The sequence below is a fragment of the Pogona vitticeps genome, chromosome 7 (assembly GCF_051106095.1).
Source record: "Pogona vitticeps strain Pit_001003342236 chromosome 7, PviZW2.1, whole genome shotgun sequence".
Lineage (NCBI taxonomy): Eukaryota > Metazoa > Chordata > Lepidosauria > Squamata > Agamidae > Pogona > Pogona vitticeps.
In genome coordinates this window covers 11,589,975-11,611,050 of record NC_135789.1, presented here as the reverse complement: position 1 = coordinate 11,611,050, position 21,076 = coordinate 11,589,975, and the positions used below count along the sequence as shown (strand labels likewise).

Genomic DNA, 21,076 nt, shown 5'->3' with positions numbered 1-21,076 from the left:
TGGCGGGAGAACAATTAACTCTGTTATTTCTTAAGAGTGTCATTCTTGATTATAAGAACTAAGCCGGGTGGAACAGCGCATGCGCCACCTCTCCTCGCCCCTCCCGCCTCAGGCTTCCTAGAATGCACCGCGGCCATAGCGACCTTCCCTCGCAGCCGGCCTTTCCGGGCCGTCATCTACAGGGGCGGGGCTTATCCAGCGCCGGAAGTGAACACTCGCTGCGCCGTCGCTATAGTGACGGCGGCCGGAGGCGGGGCCGCAGAGCCGGAAGTGGAGTCGGGGGCCAGACAGGAGAGCCCCAGGTGACTATGGGGGCCACCCGCCGGCTTTTCTCTCCCTCCGGCTCCCCCCCCTCAGTTCCTCTGAGGTGACCCCTCGCCTCAGGGAAATGCCTCGAGTAGCCACCTGACCGTGGGGTGGTGGTGTCGGGAGGACGCTCTAGCCCCCTCCGTCTTTCTCACTGGTCCGGGGGAAGGAAGGGGGTCAAGGGTTCGCGGGGGGGGGACCGGCAGCGGGGGGGGGAGGAGGGCAGGCCTGTGGAAGGTTTGGGGTTCGGGCTTTCCTCCCCTCCCTTATTCGGCCCCATTCCTCGTTTCTCCCTTGAGCGTGGGCGGGGGGTAACCTGTGTGTCCTCCGTGGTCGTCCAGGCGTGGCTCTCAGTGGCCAGGGGAGGGGGGAGGGGGCGTGTGGCCTGGCTGTGCCAGCCCGAGATGGATCACTAACCTCCCCCCTTTTCCCCCACCCCACTTTCCCGTGGCCTTTGCTTTTCCCTTCCAGCCCTGATGAAGAGCCTTGCTGAATCCAGAAGCTGGCACCCTCTTTCTGGGACCCTGGGCTCCGCCTAAGAGAGGTACAGCTGGACCTCGGGCTTTCATGGGGCGTGCATGAGGGTTATGCAGGTGCCCAAGGATGGAGCCCTTGCCTGGCATCCCAAAACAGCGCCTGGGCTCCTGCCAAGGACGGCCTGCTTTGTGAAATCCCCCCCCAAGGAGGACAGAAAGCTTCAGGTCTATTGGCAGAATGGTTGTGCAGAATGGTTGCCTCTGGGGAAAGAGTTGCATTATGACCACCTGTCGCTTAGCCAGCATTTGCCAGTAACCCACCACCATCCCAGCCCTCGGGAAGCTGGTTCCTGTATGCAGTGTGTTTGAAAAGTCTCTGGTGTGTTGACCAGACCTTTTATCATGAAATGCAGTCTGTCTTTAATCTCCTTTGGATCTTTCCTTACTTCGTAGTGAGAGCGCTAAAGTCAGCAGCAGACAGATTTATACAGGGTTTCTTTTTCCCTTTATGTTTTCAGACAGGTTGAGCTGGGGCTGTGCCCTCAAACCTGGCGCTTTCTGCCTGCAGAACATTTGCTGTGCTACTGAGCGTGGACTTCCTGCCTTTGTCCACCTCAGGTAGAATCAGGACTTCCACATTCCAGAGCTTCATATCCATAAGTATCCGCTGAGCCTTGGGACAACAGCTGGGGGGCAGGAAGTTCCCTGCCAGCTTGGGCCACTCTTTTGCTGGGACTTTCAACCTAATGGCTCTTTAAATTTGAAGTGTTGTCCCATGGAAAGCGAGGATGTTGGGAAGGAGATCAACCCGCCATATGTGGACAGAGCCAAAAAACCCGCTTCTCCCACATCAGGGAGATGAAGAAGATTTGGTTCCAGCAGATCCAAAGCCAACTTTGACCTACCACTAAGCCACCAAACTACGGCGGCCATATAGCCAGCCGTAGGGTTCTGCAGGTGGTGTAGGGCTGCTAGGGCAGGCGAAGGCTCCTGCTTCCCAGCAGATCTCTCTTATTATTATTGGGAGGGTCTCTTCCCCCCATTCTCTAGGGTGGGATCATTCTGGCAGCCCTTATTATTTCACAAGATCCTCTTGGCTTGTTTTTGCTACAGTCTGCTCACTTTCTCTTCTTCTGGATCACAGTAGCCAAAGGATCGCTCTGTATTGGGCTTGGGATGAGATTTGCCCTTTCTGGCCTCATCTCCTATCTTTGGTTTCTCTCCTCATTTGTGTATGCAGGCGTAGGGGTGGGAAATGGCTGTAACTGTGCTCCAGTTATGCCCAGCTCTGCAGTTCTAAGGCTGTAAGAAGCCCTAAATCCCTGCCTGCTCAATAGGCCTGACTTTCAATGATTTCAGCTTTGCAGCTCTCCACAGCAGTTTTCAGCCTGCCTACTTGGAAGCAAGTCCTCATGAGTTGAATTGGGATGAGCCTTTATTTGTGGTTTAAACAAGGTTTTTTCAGTGTCTTTAGGTTGTCCGGAAAGCTTTCAGCTGGAACATTTGTTCAGTGCCTTGATTCAAGTGGGTCCTGATTTATCCTTTATCCATGTCTTTTTAAGGAAGAGGCTAAAATCCTATAGATTTTGTTTTACACCAGTGTAATGCACTTGTTGCAGAGCTTGTTGGCAAATTGCCACAAGAGGAGAAGTTGGCATGGGGTTTGTGGTTAGTCCCGAGTCATGTGACTTGATGCACAACAAGCCGTGGCTACACCAACTTTTTAACTTACCACAGCTAGTTAGTGTGATTTACCCCCATTGTGTTCTGCGGGTGGATATAAACATGTAAAAGTTTGCCCAGTGTTTAGATACTGTCTGACTGATGGTATCCTTGGGGCTTACGTTTTAGCATAGTTTGCTTATAGGCAAAATGAGGGGAAATGCCATGTTAGTTTAAAATTTTGTACAAATATTCAGATTTTATTTTCAGCAAATCAAGTATTTTAAATATCCTTCCTATTTTACATTCAGGTAAATTGGACATATCAGGGATTATTTTAATTGTCAGCATCTTCAGAGAATGGCTGAGCTCCAGGACTAAATCGGAGCTACAGTGAGTGATCCCACTGAATCAGTGGGGATTTGGTGAGTCAACTCCTCCATAAGTTCCATGGATTCAGGGGGCCTACTTTAATTTTGACTTATTGCTGGGTTTCAGCTATAGTAATTCTACTATAATATCCCCTGCCATTCATTTAGGTCTTAAGATTCAAGGAAATGGTAATATTTTACATGCTATTTTACAACACTCAGACAGTTTTACACATCACCTGAAAAAAACTACAATTTAGAAAGTTTTCATAGTTTAACTGGTTGGTTTTATAGAACAGTACACTTTTCAAAAGATACTCAGTGTGGTGTAGTGAATAGAGGGCCAGATTAGGCCTTAGCAGGCCTGGGTTCAAATTCCCACTCAGCCATGCAAGCTCACTTCGTGTGTAGAACTGGTAAAACCTTAGAAGCTCTATCAGGGTCACTATACGTTTATTCTGACTTGACAACATATAACATTTTTTTTAATTTGAAGTAGAACTATCTGTGGAAAATGCCAGTGGGAAATGTTCAGTGCTTTTTATATAGCCGTAATGGTGCCATCAGTTGCTACCCATGTATCTCTGGAAATGTGCTCCATCTGGTTATCGCTTTGGAGTTCCACATAGATGTTATTGTCGGTTTGTGAAGTGGATGCCCTGTTTCCCAGGGCACATGTGAAGCACTGGGCCGGTCTCTCCAGTTTCCTGGAAGTGGACCAAAGTGGATTCAAGGAATTTGGCCCATGAGCCATTATTTGCCACAATTTGATTGAAAGCTAGACCTGCAGTCCGGTGGTGATGGGGTGACCTTGAGGAGGGGAGACGAGGGCAGTGACCGTTTGTGCTTTGGGGGGGAGGGAGGTGGGGCTGAAGCCACAGCGCCACCTGAAGCTTCTCGGCCACCAAGTGCCTAACATTGTCTTCTGCATCTTCCAGCTTGTCTCACCCCCTCCAGGAAGCACCATGGAGACGAAGCGCATAAGCCTCTGCCTGCTCGTGGTTCTGTTTCTTGTCCTGGTCCTCCAGATCTTATCGGCCATCGATTTTGACCCCTATCGAATCCTTGGAGTCAGCAGGACAGCTAGCCAAGCGGAAATCAAAAAGGCTTACAAGAAACTCGCCCGGGAGTGGTGAGTGAATCAGAAGGAGACTTTCCAGGTGTCCCTCTTGGGACCTGCTGAGATAGAAAAGTTCCCTTTTTCTGCAGAGCTTGGAAAAGTGCCCTTTTTTGTATTATAACTCCCAGAATCCTCCCCCCCCCCCCGATTGTTAGTGTGGCCAGTGACCTTGCTGGCTGGGGCTTTGCAGGAATTATAGCACCTGCCCTGCTCTCCCCCCCCCCCCCCAGTATCTGTTCTGAGCTCTGCTTGGCTATTTCATGGATGCTTTGAGCGAACAGGGAGGAAGAATGCGGTCATAGGAGAGAAACGGGTATAAAGAAGCCCAGAAGACAAAAAGGTGAAGGGATCCAGAAGGGGAGGATGGTGAGCGCTGGAGGGCAGAGGGGGCCCTGAAGAAATGGGGTGGCAGGACACCCCCTTTGCCTGTGCAAGGGGCCACATCCGGGTCCTGATTATCTCCCAGGTTAAAGACTCTGGGTGAGGAGGGGCCTAGCAGAGTCCCCCTGGGCTGCGAAACAATGGCCTTTAGCCAGCCTTGGTGGGCCAGAAGGGTCTCCCGCCCATTTTGGAGGCTCAGCTTCAGCTGCTTGTGTCAAGGCAGGCGAGAGCCAACCGGTGAGCCAACGCCCAGAGTGGCTGGCCTGCAGATGCCATGAGCCCTAGCCAGCATGGCTAGCCACAAGGGATCATGGGAAGGCTCTTCCCTTGGCAAAGAAGTGTAGAGGGAAGGGAAGGGCATGAGCTCAGTCGCCCAGCAGCTGCTTGGCATGCCGGAACCCCCAGGCCCATTCCTTGGCATTTCGGGGGCTGGGGAGTGCAGCAGGAGATACTCTGGCCTAAACTCCTGGCCAGCTGTTGGGCGTCCCTTTCCTCCTTGGATCCAAATGCCTCTGGCCAAGTCCCTCCCTTGCCTCTGTGGTGGCTTTGATGGAAAAGAGGGGAAGGGGGTGGCCCCTCTTGAGTGCTCAGAGGGGAACTGGAGTATTCTTGTGACAAATAAAGGCATAAACATTGCTTGCAGGGACCTGCTTGGGAAAGCAGCAGAAACTGGGGGGGGGGGGGGAAGCTGGCCCAGAGGGAAACACCCACACACACACACACACACACATATATTCTGCTTCTGAATTAGCCTCTTGGCAAATGGCCCCCAGGAGAATACGCCCTGTGACAGGAAAAATGGTCTCCCATCTCCAGTTTAAAGGCTGTTGTGATTTTTGTCACTGCAAGGCAATAGGTGGCCATAGTCTGAAAAACTCTTTGCGTCATAGCCATCATCCGAAGACGCCTCAAAACACATCACAGAGCTTGTGTTTCCGAAGCACTCGGACTTTAGTGCTCTGCCTCTCTGGCTCTGATTCTTCGCCTGTCTTTCCCATCCGCGTTGACTCTGCTGCCGACAAAATGTTCCCCCTTCAAATCATAGCTCTCTCCCTGTGCAGCTGCCGCCGCCACGGAAATAAGCCGTTTGTAATAAACCCATTTGACACATCAAACAAATTAAGCCATTCCGACTTGCGTTTTAATTAGTATCCATTTTGTCTCCCTTGCCCACGTGGTTAAACGAAAGCTGGCTGCATTGCTGATGATGGTCTTCCTTGATTTGCATTTCAGGCATCCGGACAAAAACAAGGACCCGGGGGCAGAGGATAAGTTCATACAGATCAGCAAGGCTTACGAGGTAGGGAACCACTTTTTCTCCAATCTGGAGGTTCTGGACATGAGAAGGTCAGTGTTCTGTTCAGGAAGCAGCCTTTATGTGAAGGGTTTTTCAGGAAATGGGTGTTCTTTTTCAGTAAAACCGGTCAGGGAGCTGCAGGCTGCCCTGGTATATAAGGACTGAGGAGAGGTCTGCAGGATCAAACCAAACATCTGTCTAATGGAGCATCTTGTGTACAACCAGAAGTGTGAAGTTGACTTTTATTTAATGAGTAGAAAGTAGGGAACGCTTATGAATAGGGGGAGGATTTCTATGGCATTTCACATTTTCTCTGCACCCTACATTTGAACCCATCAGCAAGTTCAAACCTGTTTAGGAGTAATCTGACCTTTCTCACCAAATGACTCATAACCATGTTCAGACCCCACCCATTAGCTGAAACATAGGCTGCAGAAAAAATATGACATATCATTGAAATTCTCCCCCTACTTTAAACATTTTCAGATGATACAAAATTGGGTGAAACAGCTAATACCTTCAACGAAAGCAGCAACATTCAAAAAGACCTTCGTAAATTTGAACACAGAATAAAACTAACAGGGATAAGTGCAAAGGGGAAGGGAAGGGAAGGCCCTAAATGCACAGTTACAAGATGGGGAATACTTGACTCATGGAGAAGGATCTTGGAATTGTTGTAAATCTCAAGCTGAATATAAGCCAACAGTGTGATGTGGCTGCAAAAAAGGCCAATGCGATTTTAGGCTGCATGAACAGGAGCAGCGTCTCCACATCCTGTGAGGTATTCGTTCCCCTCTATTCAGCGGGTCTCATCTTGAGTCCTGTCTCCAGTTCTGGACACCACACTTGAAGAAGGATGCTGACAAATTGGAACAAGTTTGGAGAAGGGCAACCAGGAGGCTCAGAAGGCTGGAAACCAAGCCCTAGGAGCAACGTTCCCTCTAAGCCGCACGCGCACAGTGCGGCCGAGAAAGTATTAATGCCCATTTGCTTTTGGCTGCAGCTGAACTACATGCACAAGGCATGGAGCTTGGGTACAATGCTCCAGAAAATTAGAGGAAGTGTTGCCTAGGAGGAAAGGATGAAAGAACTGGGCATGTTTAGCCTTGTGAAAAGAAGACAGAGGGGGAATAGGATAGCACTCTTTAAAGACTTGAAAGCCAGTCCTACAGAAGAGGGGCAGGATCTGTTCCCGGATCCTCCCAGAGAGTGCAGGACAGGTAATGAAGGGCTCAAGTTGCAAGAAACCAGATTTAGGCTGAATATCAGGAAAAATGTGTGAACTGTTAGAGCAGTATAACAACGGGACCCTTGACCTCAGGGGGAAGCGGCGAGCGCTCCAACGCTGGAGGCCGTCAGGGGAAAACGGGACCGCCCTCTGCCCGATCTGCTTTGACTTTGGTTCCTGCGCAGCTACAGAAAGGGAACTCAGCCTGCTGGCTCTGCGTCTCTGTCGGCGGACCCGCCGGGCAGCGCTTATGCGGTCTGAGCCTTTGGGTCTGAGTCCTGAGTCCCAAGCCTTCCCGGAAGAAGGACGGATTGGGGGGAGCAGGGCAAGTGACTCTAGACTCAGATCCGAGGCTTGGGTGTCGGGCTTCCCAGGTGCCTCTCTTACAGGCGTACCCGTCCCTGTGCGCGTCAGTGTGGAGGACAGCAAAACTGTACAGATGTTTTCAGAAAAGCACCTCTGGGAGCTTTTCTGAGATTGAATTTAGCTCTTGGGCAGAAAACGGCCCCTCACCTTTGGGGTACGAGACGCTGTTCACAGTTCCCGCTTGTGCCTGGCAGATCCTGTCCAATGAGGAGAAGAGATTACATTTTGACCGCTACGGCGATGTGAGTGAAAACCCCGGCTACCCTCAGCAGCAGCAGCACCAGCACCACCGCCCCTTCCACCCCTTCCACGAAAGCTTCTATTTTGACGAGTCTTTCTTCCACTTCGGGTTCAACCCGGAACGCCACGACTCCTCCGACGAGAAGTACCTGCTGCACTTCTCCCACTACGTCAACGAGGTCGTGCCCGACAGCTTCAAGAAGCCCTACCTCATCAAGATCACCTCCGACTGGTGCTTCAGCTGCATCCACATCGAGCCTGTGTGGAAGGAGGTGGCGCAGGAGCTCGAAGCCCTGGGTAAAAGAGGGGACGGGGGGGAGGGGGACGGGTTTTAATGGGACTGGCAAACCATGAGGCCATTCCGTTGCTTGCAAGGAGGTCCCAACCTCAGCAGGCCTCCAGGGCAAGAGCATGTCCCGACCTCCCGGGGCAGCCTCTCTCCAGGCCCTCTCAACAGACCCGCCGTGGGGCTTCAGCGCACCCTCCTCTTTGTGGGACTGCCTCGCGTCAGCAAAGTGCTAAGTGGGAAGTGCTTAAGTGCTTTAGGGTTTTCATAAGTCACAACCTAATTATTATTATTATTATTATTATTATTATTATTATTATTATTATTATTATTATTATTATTATTATTATTATTATTATTATTATTATTTTATTTTATTTTATTTTATTTTATTTTATTTTATTTTATTTTATTTTATTTTTTACTGTATTTTTCCATGTATAAGACACCTCCATGTATAAGGCGACCCCCACTTTTCTAATCCAAAATTAAGAAATCTAAGTGGGACTTAGCAAGTGTAGGGGGAAAGGGGTCAAAGCGCTGCAGGATCGCTTTGATCCCTGCTTTCCCCTCCACTTGTTTTTGTTCTCTCCTCAGCTTACTTCCGTGTATAAGACGACCCTCAATTTTCATTCTAAAGATTTTAGACAAAAGTATAGTCATACACGGAAAAATATGGTGGTATTATAATAATACTTATTATAATAATACTTATTATTATTATCCTTCAGGCGTGGGGATTGGCGTCGTTCATGCCAGTTACGAAAGACGCTTAGCCCACCACTTGGGAGCCCACAGCACCCCGTCAATCCTGGGACTTATCAACGGAAAGATCACCTTTTTCCACAACGCAGTGGTTCGGGAGAATCTGCGCCAGTTTGTCGAGGGCCTCCTTCCGGGGAATCTCGTTGAGAAGGTAATCAATCAGGAGCTCCTGATCCTGCCTGAGCTTCTTTGACACTCGGCTGGGGGACGCTTGGTCCTTCTGAGCGCCGAGACTGATTCCTTTCCTGTTTTATGTTGAAGATCACAGATAAAAACTACGTTCAGTTTCTGTCCAACTGGAAGAAGGAGAACAAGCCCCACGTCCTTCTGTTTGACCACATGCCCCTCGTGCCGCTCCTCTACAAGGTACAGAGCCCGTCCATGCCGGAGTTCAGTTCCCCAGGCCTTTAATGAAGCCACGCTCCTCTCGGGGAAATGGTCAGGATCCTGTAGCCAGTTCTCTGAGACTGACCGTTGGAAGCAGAGGCCATTTCTAAGGACTCAGTGGCTGAAATCCTGTTGCTTTGTGTACTAACTTGCAGCTAAAGTAGGCCCACTGAATCCATGGGGATTTGGTGAGTCAGCCCCACCAGGGATTCAGTGGGGCTGCGCTGCTTGAGACTTGCTGAGCTAGCCGGCAGGCTTAACAGCCCATGTGTTTTTAGCTGAATCCCCTGGGTGTGGATGGGTGGGAGGATCTTCCGGTGGTTTGGGAAAGTGACAGAGTTGAGCTGAAAAACAGTGGTTGGTGGGAGCAACTGTTCCCTTCGTGTTCATCAGGAGGAGCCCCGCCTCCTTTTGAGAAATCAGGGCTTCTGAAGGAACATTAAAATACCCAAACATATTATTCCTTGTGTGCGTCAGATTGGCTTGCCGCCCCTGCCCCCCCCGTTCTGCTCCAAAGTCAAAAGATTTTAACGTCAGCCCATTAAATCCTGTCGACTAGTTCCAGACTCTGAATCGGGGAGATACGCGTCGGCCCCCCTGGTGGATCACTGGGAGGCTGTAAACGCGCCCCGGCAGAGGCGGGTCAATGGGCTTTTTTAGACAGTTCTGCTGCTGCCTGGAGGCCTCAAAAGGAGCTCCCCCCCATGTGTGTGTTTTTTTGTTTTTGTCTTGTTTTTTGTTTGTTTGTTTGTTTGTTTTGGAGTGGCCTCTAACCCTTGCCCGTGGCCGTGCGGGGTGTGGATGATGGACACTGTAGGCCAAAGAAGTGGCCTCCGTTGCATTCCTACTCTTGCAACCGTAGCAAACGCCCACTTTGATGTATTGGCGGTGTCTGGCAAGGTGTTCCTCGGGGCTGAGGTGGTGTTGTCTGCATTCTGGGGGTCAGCAAAGAGTGGGGCGGGGGAAGGATCCTGAGATCTCCTGAATCTTGCCTCTGAGGGAAGAGTTCCTTCCTTCGGCCCCCCGCAGCTTCCAACCCTACAACGTGTTTGGTCTTGCCGGAAAGGCTGGGGGTGGGGACTGTTTAGGGACCCCAGCCTCCCAACCTGGCCTGACTCTGTCCGCCCTCCTGTTCCTTCCCAGCTGACTGCATTTGCCTACCGGGATTACCTCTCCTTTGGGTACATCTACGTGGGCCTCCGCGGGACTGAGGAGCTCTCCAGCCAGTACAACATTAACGTCTACACCCCCACAATGATGGTCTTCAAAGAGAACATTGAGAAACCGGCGGACGTCGTCCAGGTACCGCCCAGCAGCTGCCCTGCTTTCAACAGGAGGGCCCGAGGAGAGGCCCCCCTGGTACTCACCGCGTCTGCCCCTCCCCCAGAGGACAATTGGGTCCAAAACCCACGTCTAGCTGGGTCGGCCTTGTGCTGTGTTGGGGAGTGGGGTTCAGGCTGTGGTTTGGAGGCCCCCGGGGAAAAAAGGTGGGAGTCAGCCGTGGCCTCCAGGCTGCACACCTCCCCCCCAGAAGTGGCACGCATATAACGGATAGGAATGCCATGAGGTTTGCCTTCCTGGAATTCCAATTAACCCGTATAGAGTTGTGGGTCGAGGGGCGGACTAGGAGGAGAACAGGGTCCGACTCACTGCGCAGCCACGGAAGCTCACTGAGGATGGGGACCTGGTCAAACTGCTCCTTCAATGTCAGAAGCCCTGTTAGAGTCACTAGAAGTCAAATAAAATGAATAGACTGAGCACTGACTATCTGAATCAATTCAAATTATGATAACAATATAGTATTGTACCAGGTTAGCAAATTCTGGCCTTCAAGTGGCTGGTATCTAACTTCTTGTGATAAAGGGCTGCCAAAAATAAATCAAATCAAATAGAAGGTTGCTGCCACCCATTTCCTCAAGGCAGGAGGAACATCAGCGTTCCTTGTTCAGAGTTTTAGTTAACTGGCCGTGAACGCCTGCAGAAAGCTGTAAGCTGGTCTGCTTGTCTTGTGTCATAAAGACACATCAATCCATGCGCCCTTTGTGGAGTTCTCAGGGTATGTGAAATGTTTACGGAGTCGTTTCCCATTGCCTTCCCTGCCTCAATGAGTTTCCGTGGCCAGAAATGGGATTTGAATCCCGGTGGCAGGATTCTTAGCCTCTTGGGTTGTCTGTCCAGGATGCCAGGCCGGCCCTGTCAGCCATCCTGAAAATAGGGGATGTGTAGAGTGGCCGAGGGAATGCGGGTGTTCCGAGCAATGCGTGAAGAGACCCGGGAGGCTCTTCGGTGGTGCCCTTGCAGGAGAGACCAAGGTGTCGTGCAGACCCTCTCGGAGCAAGGCGGTGCTGAGTGGCCCTCTGCAGACCCTCGACGCCGGCGGGGCCATCGCTGGGAGTGCCCTGCTGAGGACTGTGCCCAGTCGTTGGCCGCCACAAGAGGCTTCCGTTGCCAGCTGCTCCCTTCTTGGGACCTTCTGCGTTCTGTAGGCAGCTGAGGGTGATGAGTCTGTGACAGGGGAGGTTTTTGCTCTCCAGACGGAGGGTGGTTTTGTCAGGTCATGGGACATCTGTGTCTGTGCGTAGCCTCTCGCACGCATAGGCATGCATCCATGTGATATATTGACTCCCTAAAGGAAGCCGCCGCCTTGAATGTGCCCGACCTGAGCAGGGCTGTTGATGTCAGGATGCCACGGAGGTCGCTGACCCTTAGGGTCCCCGTTCAGTGGGGACGGTTTCAGGGGCTGGCTTGACCACCTCAAACCACCGGGTAGAGTCTGTCTCTGAGTACGGATGGATGGATCGATCTGCCGCCTCGACGGAGTTGTGGGAAGGCACGAGAGGAGGCCTACGGCGGTTGCTGGGAGGCGCTAGCAGTATCTTGCCAATTTCGGAGAGGTCTCTCCCCTAGGAGGAGGTTGGCTAATCCTTCCCTCCCCGTGGCCCCCTTTTCTCCAGGCCCGAGGCATGAAAAAGCAGCTGATGGATGACTTCCTCTCCCAGAACAAGTTCCTCCTGGCCACCCGGCTCACCAGCCAGAAGCTTTTCCAGGAGCTGTGCCCCACAAAGAAGTCCCACAGGCAGCGCAAGTATGTGGGGGGGGGGGGCTGGTGTGTGTGGGGTGACACTCCACAGACGCTTGTCAGGGCCCCTGTGATGGCACCAGCCGGTTTCTCCTGTGACCGAGGCGGGAGGCATCCACCCGGGGCGGTTCAAGGACCCCGGCAGGCCAGCTCCAGCCCTCTTTTATTTCTACCCAGCCGCTTCTAGGGTTGCCAAGAGTGGCACTTGGCAAGACGTCACACGGGGTGCCCACACCTTCGCAAAGACAGGTTTCACGCCCTCTTGAGGCCTGTTTCCTCTGATGGTGGGGAGGGGAGAGTCTTTAATCAGGAGACGGGCCAGCAAAAGGGCCTCGGCCAGGGGGGTGGGGGCTGCTGCACAGGGTTGGTGGGTTTCGTGATTCTCACTCCCGCTTTACGGGGGGCATTAAGGGGAAGGTGGTGGAACGGAGTGTGCCAGACCCCTGCTTCAAGTCACGTACAGAGAGGGGATTTCACTCATTGTTTGCTTCAAAACTCCTGTCGGCCAGTCCGTCCCACTTGATAATCCTGCAAGTATTTGCTTTTGCTGGGTTGGTTGCCTCCAGTGTCCTCCAGTGGCAGAAGCCAGTCTCCTGTGTTTCCTGCAATGGCACTGATTTCTTCCTCCTCCTGTTCCAGGTACTGTGTGGTCCTGATTACCGGGGAGGGAGAGAAGTACAAACCGAGCTACGAAGCCTTCCTGGCCTTTGCCACGGCCAACACGAAAGACACCCTGAGATTCGTCCACGTCTACAGCAACTATCAGCGAGTGTTTGTCCACACTCTTTTAACGGACGATGAAAAGTTTTGGGGGAAATCAGCGGTGAGTGTTCTTCCCGTCCTCCAGCCCAGATGAGTCTCGCCGCCTAGTTCCGTCTCACTTTGAAATCATCTAGGTCCCGCTTTTCTGGGTAGGCGGCAGGAGTATCAAGGGAAAGTGGCAGTGGAGGGAGAAGAGGCTCAAATCAAAATGGGAAAACTGGGAATTGGGGTTAGACGTAACCCTCCAAGGTCATATGGCCTGGAGATCGGTCACTGGAAGCTGGGCTGTTTCCCTTCTGCAGTTCGGGTGGGAGGCATTAGAGAACTGGAAAGCTGGGAAGCTTTGACACATGGCCGTCCAGCCTCATTAAAAAAAAAAAAAGCTGCTTATAAAGCTGCTTGCAAATACCGCTCAAGCTACAGGAAACCAGATTTAGGCTGGATCTCAGGAAAAACTTCTTAACGGCTAGAGCAGTGTGACAAGGGAAGCCATGACTTCAGGGGGAGGCACTGAGGAGAAAACGGGACCACCCTCTGTCCGATCTGCTTTGATTGGGATGCCTGCCTTGAGCGGGGTGTGTGGGGGGTTGAGCTGGATGATCTTAGAGGCCCCCTTCCAACTCCATGATTCTGTGAAGACGAGCCCACCTCTTTCTGAGGGAGTCCGTTCTACTCTTGAATTACTCTGGCCATCAAGGACGTTATTCTTAACCTTTAGTCAGAATCCCCTTTCTTCCAGTGCAAAGAGGGTGGGAGAAAGGAGCCGATCTCAGACCGGAATAATTTACTTTGTTTTTGTAATGGGTCTTCATTTTATTTTTTTGCTTTTTTGGTGCTGCTCTGTGTGGACATGGGTAAACCCCTATGGCAAGGGAGGCGAATTCCAGCCCATGGAGAGTCAGGAGACGCCTTGGCTCCTCTCCCTGACCCTCCATCCTCCTCTTTGTGCCCCCCCCCATGTGCCAGCTGCCTTCTGTCCGAAGAAGGGATTAGAGAGCATCTCCACTTCGCGAGACTTCCCCATAATTCCTCCTGATTGGTGTTTCCATTGGGGAAGAGGAGCGAGGAGAGGGGGCTCGGCAGTCCCAACTCCGCCTCTCTGTCAGGGGAGGCCAGCCGGTGTTGTGTCATTGAAGGGCTGTGCCCTTTCCTCCAAGGCATCATCATCCCCCACTCCCAAGGGCTGAGTCCTGAGCCCCCGTCTGCCTTGGTCTTGGTCCTGCTGGAGGCAGGGGGACGTCCTCTCCTTGGCCAGGGCCACCCAGTGACTTTCCAGCACCGTGGAGGGCAGAAGCCTGTCTGAGGAAGCACCTGGCCTTTTGGGGGAGACCACGTTGTGGGGAGAAGGAGAAGCAGGCCTCCCCGGGGCTTCATAGACAGCGAGCTGACCCCTCCTGGGAAGCCTTGCAGCTCTCAGTGAGCCCAGAAGAGGGGGAGAGGGAGGGGCCCCAGTTTTGGTCTATTTAAGAGAGAGTAAGGGCAGGCAAAGGAGGCCTGGAGGGAGGGGCAGCAACCTGCTCTGACGGCTTCTGCTGTTCGGTGGTGCCTCCCATTCGCCTCTTTCCCAAGAGGGGCTTTTGGGAGGCCAGTTCCAAAGTGCGGGACCCTCCAAATGGTCAGAGAATAGCTAAGGAATCATCCTCCCCTCCCCACTGGGAGAAGACTTTGGGCTCTTTGGCAGCCTTCCCCCTCTGGGCCCCAGAGGGGTTCATTTTGCTGCTGCTAATGATGACACTGATGATGTTTGGGTCCCTCCCCTCCCGCTGCCCCTGGTGATGTGGTCCCCTTTCTTTCTTCCTTCCCTCCCATCCAGGTGGTGGTCTTGGAGAGGCGGGACGACACCGGCCAGGTGGCCTACCAAGCCCTGGAAGACCCCTGGAGCGGCAGCCAAGAAGACAGTTTCGTCCTCCTGGATCTTCTGGATCAGCTGAGGACCGACCCGGGTGTCCTCTCTTCGGACACCATCCTGCCAGACCTCAATGATGAACTTGCTCCCGTGAGCGTTAAGGGCATTGGGGAAGCTGGAGGGAGGAGGAGATGGGCCTCCACATGAAGCAGGCATTCCCCTTTCAAAAGAGGCCTCGGTTCTCCAGCGGCAGATCGGACAAAGGCACCTGCCGTTTAGGGAGAGAGAGAGAGAGGAATTTAATTGGAACTGAAAGGATCCGTTCTTTTGGAAAGCAATCTGTTAGGCACCCTCTAGACCAGCTGATTCCGTGGATGATGGCATGGAAGCCGGTGCCCATGAGTGCCTCCAGACATCACCATAAGCCAGGGTTCTCTGAAAACCTGAGCTTTTCCTGCTGCTGGCCCCTCCCTGCGTGGGCCTGTGACTTACTTAGCACTTCGGCCAGACCCCACAGAAACCAGCTCCCCTGGTTTGTTTCTCCACCCAACAAGCCGGAGAAGAAACCTATATTTTCTTCTATGGTTGTTTCTCTGTCTTATCATGGGAGAGCCAAACAAGAGTCCACTCTAAAAATTTGTTTACTGTATTTTAAAAATGTATAAGATGATGGCAGTTACATGACTAACTGTGTCCACCTCATTTTAAGAAGGATGCCAGCAAACTGGAGCGAGTCCAGAGGAGGGCAATAAGGATGTTCAGGGAGGCTAGAAATGAAGCTCTAAGAGGAAAGATGGAAGGAACTGGGCATGTTTAGCCTTGAAAAAAGAAGACTTGAGGGGAGATAATATGATAGTACTTTTCAAAGACTTGAAAGGCTCTCAGTCTGAGGAAAGGGCAGCGCCTGTTCTCAATGATCCCAGAATGCAAGACCTATAAGAATGGGCTCAAGCAACAGGAAGCCAGATTTCGGCTGACTATCAGGGAAAACTGCTTACTGTATTTTACTATGTATAAAACAACACTTTTTCCTAAAATAATTAAAGGAAAAATTGAAGGTTGTTCGATACACTGAAGTAAGGGGGGGGGGAAACGATCAAAAACCTTTGATTCCTGCTTTCCCCCTCCAGGTTTTGCAAAGAAAATGGAGGAGGAAAGTGATTCCTGCTTTCCCCCTCCACTTTCTTTGCAAAAAGCAGCTTTCCCCCTCCACATTTTGCAAAGAAAATGGAGGGGGAAAGCAGGAATCGCTTTCCTCTTCCATTTTCTTTGCAAAGCATGGAGGAGAAAAACTGCTTTTTGCAAACCAAGTGGAAGGGGAAAGCAGAAATTGCTTTCCCCCTCCACATTCTTGCAAATAAAGAAACTTTGGGTTAGAAAAGTGGGGGAGGGCATCTTATACATGGGGGCATCTTATACACGGAAAAATACAGTAACTGTTAAGAGCAATACGAGGATGGAAACGAAGACCTCAAAAGGTGGTGAGTTTTCCAACTCTGGAGGCCTTCAAGAGAAAACTGGGCCACCATATCGATCAGATCTGCTTTCATCTGGCTTCCTGCCTTGAGTGGGGGTTGGACTCAATGGCTTTATGGTTCCCTCTCCCACTCCGTGATGCTACGATTCAATGACTCGGCACCCTATTTGCTCCCGCCAGGAGCAAGAGACAACAGCTTGCCCACCCTTTCCCTAAAAGAATCTTGTATGTGGGAGAGGGGGGTGGGGAGGGACTGTTTTCCTGCTCGCTGTGCTCCAGCAAGGAAAGCCTGTTTGCGGAGGCTCCTTTATGGCCATTGCCTCATCGTTCTTTTCCCGTCTTTTGCTGCAGGTTTTCTTCATCCGATGGCTCTCCTCCGCTGCCGGTTACATCTCGGACTGCTGGGACAGCCTCTTCCACAGCAACTGGTAGGGATTCTGCCCGCATTGTAGCCTCCCCAGTCGACTAAGGACAGCCTCACCCGAGGGTCGGGATAGTGGTGGTGCTGGGGGAAACCCGAAGGGCCGGTGGTGGAGGCGGACAAGGGTTGCCTGTCCCAAAATTGGTCTCCTTCCCTCTGCTCTTTGGAGGTCACAGGGAAGCAGAGCCTTCACTGATGGTCTCCCTTGCAGGCGAGAAATGATGCCTCTCTTATCGCTGATCTTCTCGGCTCTCTTCATCCTATTTGGGACAGTGATCGTTCAGGCTTTCAGGTAAGCTCCCCACCCCGCTGCCAATCTCTTCTTGCTTTCTCTGCCACCTCTTCACTATTTCCAGCCTCACCACCTCCACCTGCTTCTCTCCATCCTCTGTGGCAGATATGATGCACCTCCAGGCTGGGGGCTCCATCCAGCTCCCCCAAGGTCCTGGTCTGTCCCTTTGGGATCCCCTTTCTTTAGGTTGCCCAAAGTGGCTTCTGTGTGCTTTGAGAGGGCCCAATCCTGAAGACTTAGACCGCCTTTTGCTGAGGCTCACCTACTGGCAAAACGTTCCCCATACGGAGATGCCTTTGACCTTGGGAGGGGGGAGATCCCCTCGTTTGGCCCACTCAGCAGGCGGGGGGGACGGCAGTGAAGGGCTGGGGGGGTTCGACCTGCAGAAATCCTGGCCTGGCGACAGAGGAGGGGAGAGGAGGAGGCTCCCGGGAGGAAAAGATGGTTGGTTCCCTCTTCAGGTGTACTTCTTTCTTTCCTTTGTTATTCAATTTCTGTGCCACCCGTCTGGCTGCAAGGCCACTCTAGACAGTTCACAACCTGGCAAAACAACAAAGACACTCTAAATAAAGCCGCAACGTAATAAGAGTACCAAAAAAAATCAAATAATCAACTTATCAATCAACTGAAATTAAGAAAAAGGAAAGCCAGGGAAAAGACAACATGGAAACAATAAGACGAGGTGGCGGGAGGGAGGAGTGAAGCGCCGGAAGCGCCTCCGGGCTCCGACGATGCACTCTCTGGCAAAGCCTCGATGGGCAGCATCCCCCAAAGGGGGGAGCAGCGTACCCCATCTCTGGCCACACGCTGCCAGGGCCCCCCAGTCCTGACTTGGTTCTCGCTCGTCGAGCAGGGCCCTCTGTTTCAGCCCCCCGGGCGGGACTGGAACTGCCCCCCTACGCCCACCTTCGGGGGGGGAGAGAGAGAGAGCAAGAGAGAGAGAGAGAGAGAAGGGGGGTTCTCAGCCGTTGGCATGGAAGCCCGGGGGCGGCTTCCCCCTTTCCTTTCCTGAGGCTCTCTGGGCTATCTTTCAGCGACTCGAGTGACGAGAGGGATGTGCCTCCCCCCCAGAAGGAAGACGGCCCGCTGAAGAGCGAGAAGAACGACTCGAGCTTCACCAAAGAAAACAGGTGGCCCCTCGGCTCTCTCGGTGGGGGTTGCCTCCCCTGGGCTAGAGACGGGGAGAGGGTGGCTTAGGGGGAAGCCACGGGGCCACTGGGCAAGAAGGAGCTTGAACCCGGTGCTGGCGAGGGCTGCGATCCCTTCCCCAGAGGAGCTTGCGATCCAGCAAATTGATCCTGCCAAGCTTGATGGCCGAGCATAAAGCCCCCCCCTCCCGAGTGGCCTCTGGGGAGGCAGGAGCCCGGCTGTTCTCTTGGCAGGAGGGCTCGCTTCGCCTGGCTGGAACCAGGATTTTCCTTCCCCTGGTGACTTCTTGCCTGGTGAACTCAGTGGCTAGCCCAGTTGCCAAACTGGCATCTTAAATGCTAGAAAGGAAAGGGGGGAACCTGTTGCTTGAGGGGCTCCTGGCAGGGTGAACCCCTTTCTGCCTTTCTGTGGCCGACATTGCCTTTCCCCCCCCCCCCCGCATTCTGCACAGGGTCCCCAAGAAGGGCTTCGTAGAGGTGACGGAATTGACGGACATTACTTACACAAGCAACCTGGTGCGGCTGAGGCCCGGCCACATGAACGTGGTGCTGATCCTCTCCGGCTCCACCAAAACGCCTCTCCTGCAGAAGTTTGCTCTGGAGGTCTACAGTTTCACCGGGTGTGTATGGGAAGGTCCCTTTTTTGACAGCAGCCATGCACTCTGGAGGGGGCGGGTGGAGGCGGGGACAGAAGAAGATCGGCCTGCTTCCAAAACCTGAAAGGGGGACACGTCCAGGGGAGAGGCTGGCAGTGGGAGTCCTGGCGGGATACCCAAAAAGGCGGGAGGGAAAGGCTGACGGTGCAAAGGGAGCTTTGTGGCTCCCCTCTGCGTGGTCACAGTGGCCTGATCCGGGCCCGGTTTGCCAGTGGACTGGGAAGGCGCTCGTTGTCACAAGGGCTTATGGGACCGGGGAGGGAGCTGGCCCACTGGGGAGAGGCCAGGGTGCAGTGGGCTGGGCTGGTTCTCTTCTGATCAAGTCAGGACCTTTCTGGAAGCCAAGGGGAGATGGTGGTCTTGCCTTCTCTCTTGTTGGAAAGGGGCCGCTTTCATTTCCGAAGAGCCTCCTCTTCTCCCTTCCGAAATGTACCCAGAATTTATTTGAAGGATGGCCGTGCCCCAAGAGGAACCTGCCCCGATTTTAAAACCTTACAGGCTTTGGGCTGGGTCTTCTCTCAGTCTGGCTACCCTAACAGGCCCATTTGGGGAAGATGCAGGAGAGAACCCTCTGGATGGTTGTGGGACTCCCTAGATGCCTCCCCTGCACCCTATCAGACTTCCTTTCTGTTTAGGTTGGCTTTTGATGCCTGACTGGATGATAAGGAAGAGGGCTTTGATAGTTGGGTGGTGTTGTCTGTTTCTTTCCCTCCCTCTCTCTTTTCCTGCCTTTCTGACTTCCCCCTCTCTTTGCTTCCCTTCCTTCTTTTGTTTGTTTGTTTGACTTCTGCACTGCCCCATAGTGCTAAAGCAAGGGACAGTTTATTTATTTTCTAACCAGGCCTGGAATCTTCAGATAACAAAATAACATTGTTGATTGCTTATAGTTTAATAACCAACCCCTCTTTTCCTCCCCCAGGAGCAGCTGCCTCCACTTCTCCTTCCTGAACCTGGACAAGCATCGGGAATGGCTTGAGGACGTCTTGGAGTTTGCCCAGGACGCAGCTCCCATCCCGAACCAATACGACAAGCACTTTCTGGAGCGTGATTACACCGGCTACGTCCTGGCCTTGAATGGCCATAAAAAATACTTCTGCCTTTTCAAGCCTCGCCGATCGGAGGAAGAAGGGTCCACCCTCCCAGGAGGGCGCTCCGAGGATCCTGACGTGGGGGAAGCCCGTGGGAAGCCCTCCTCCTCCTCATGCAGTCCGAAGACCAGGTGGCTGAAAAACAAACTTGGCAAACTGTCCTTGTGGATGGAGCGGCTCTTAGAAGGCTCCTTGCAGAGGTTTTATATCCCCTCCTGGCCGGCGCTAGACTGAGGTGCCTTTTTTCCCCCCTTAAAAGAAGGAAAATCTGTCAGCGCAGACATTAAAAGGGGACGACTCTCATTGGGAGAATGCTGCCTTGGGTCCGATCGACCGTATGTAGCTTTTTAGAGGAATCCTCCTAGAGGCCCCGTGATTTAGACGCCTCCTGCCCAAGTCCTTGACCTACGAGCCGCCTGGCATGGATGCTCCGGAAGGAGGGCCTCCCTCCCTGGGGCACCCGATGGTCCTCAGCATTCAGGGGCTGCCCTGCCGAACACTGACCGTCTTGGGCTGCCTCCCCGCCTCCCTCTCTGGCTTCCTCCCCACCTGCTTCTCGCCTACTCTCCAGCTCTGATGAACACCTCGCTGCTGGGGGGGGACCCTTTGTGTGCATATTAGGGTTCATTTGTGCTTTTTTTTTTTTAGTAAGATGGGGATTTGTTTTCACGGGCGCTCCTCCTTCTGTGTGCAGTTCAGATCATGCTGCCCTTCACGGGCTTCTGCCTGCCCCGGAGCTCAGAGCCGTCGCCACCAGCTGGGCTAACCCAGGGTTTCTGGGAGTGGCAGTCCAGGCGCACCGGACGGGGGTGTGTGTGACCCCAGGTTGGGGGGGAACCCCTGTGATATGGGGCAGCTCAGCGGCCTCCTGTCAGAGGGAAGGAGGCTGAGAGCTTTTTCTAGGTTGCACCCGAAGGCGCCTCTGGCAAAGGGGCATTCAAGGGGAGGGCCGAGTCCGCTCCGGCGGTTTCTCTCGACTTCCACGCGGGTGGCAACTCACCCGCTCGAGCCAGGAGGACGGGTCTGAAAGGAAGCCGGTTATTTTGCACTTTTGATACTCTTGTCAGGGTAGGGAATAAATAATTTATTGGGCAAACTGTCCTTTGTTTATTTTTTATGTGTGGACCGACACGGGCTCTGTTTTGGTTTGGTTTTGCTTTACGACGTAACAGACTTGCGACTGAAAATAAACTATTTTAATGTGCGATCAGAAAGTCCGAGTGCTTTGAGGCGAACTTCTGAAAAACAACAACAGCACAGAGCTTGGTGGGGAATCGTTCTTTGGTAGCCTTTATTTTTCATCAAGTTCCAAGCTGTCAATTTTCACTTACAGAGTTACACTGAGCTCCTGCACTTCACAGGGCCATGGAGGGGGTAGATGGGGGCCTTGGTGTCCTTTCCCCGGGAATGTTTGTGCTCCTC

General features: G+C 52.8%; 1 protein-coding gene across 9 annotated transcripts; it reads left to right on the top strand.

The window, feature by feature from the left end:
• Positions 1 to 187: 187 nt before the first annotated feature.
• DNAJC16 (DnaJ heat shock protein family (Hsp40) member C16) lies at positions 188 to 20,868 on the top strand. Of its 9 annotated transcripts, XM_020781117.3 has the most exons (17): positions 188 to 302; positions 778 to 850; positions 2,756 to 2,869; positions 3,754 to 3,947; positions 5,550 to 5,616; positions 7,402 to 7,744; positions 8,465 to 8,649; positions 8,760 to 8,864; positions 10,029 to 10,187; positions 11,840 to 11,970; positions 12,604 to 12,787; positions 14,540 to 14,722; positions 16,401 to 16,477; positions 16,682 to 16,762; positions 17,797 to 17,892; positions 18,363 to 18,530; positions 19,486 to 20,868. In XM_020781117.3, exons 4-17 carry the CDS (start codon positions 3,781 to 3,783, stop codon positions 19,886 to 19,888), a joined length of 2,349 nt encoding a protein of 782 aa, XP_020636776.3. In that variant the 5' UTR covers positions 188 to 302; positions 778 to 850; positions 2,756 to 2,869; positions 3,754 to 3,780; the 3' UTR covers positions 19,889 to 20,868. The 9 variants fall into 9 exon arrangements, with proteins under 9 accessions (XP_020636776.3, XP_020636782.3, XP_020636775.3 ...); XM_020781123.3 differs by lacking the exon at positions 2,756 to 2,869; XM_072977782.2 differs by lacking the exon at positions 778 to 850 and having other exon boundaries at positions 219 to 302.
• Positions 20,869 to 21,076: the final 208 nt, after the last annotated feature.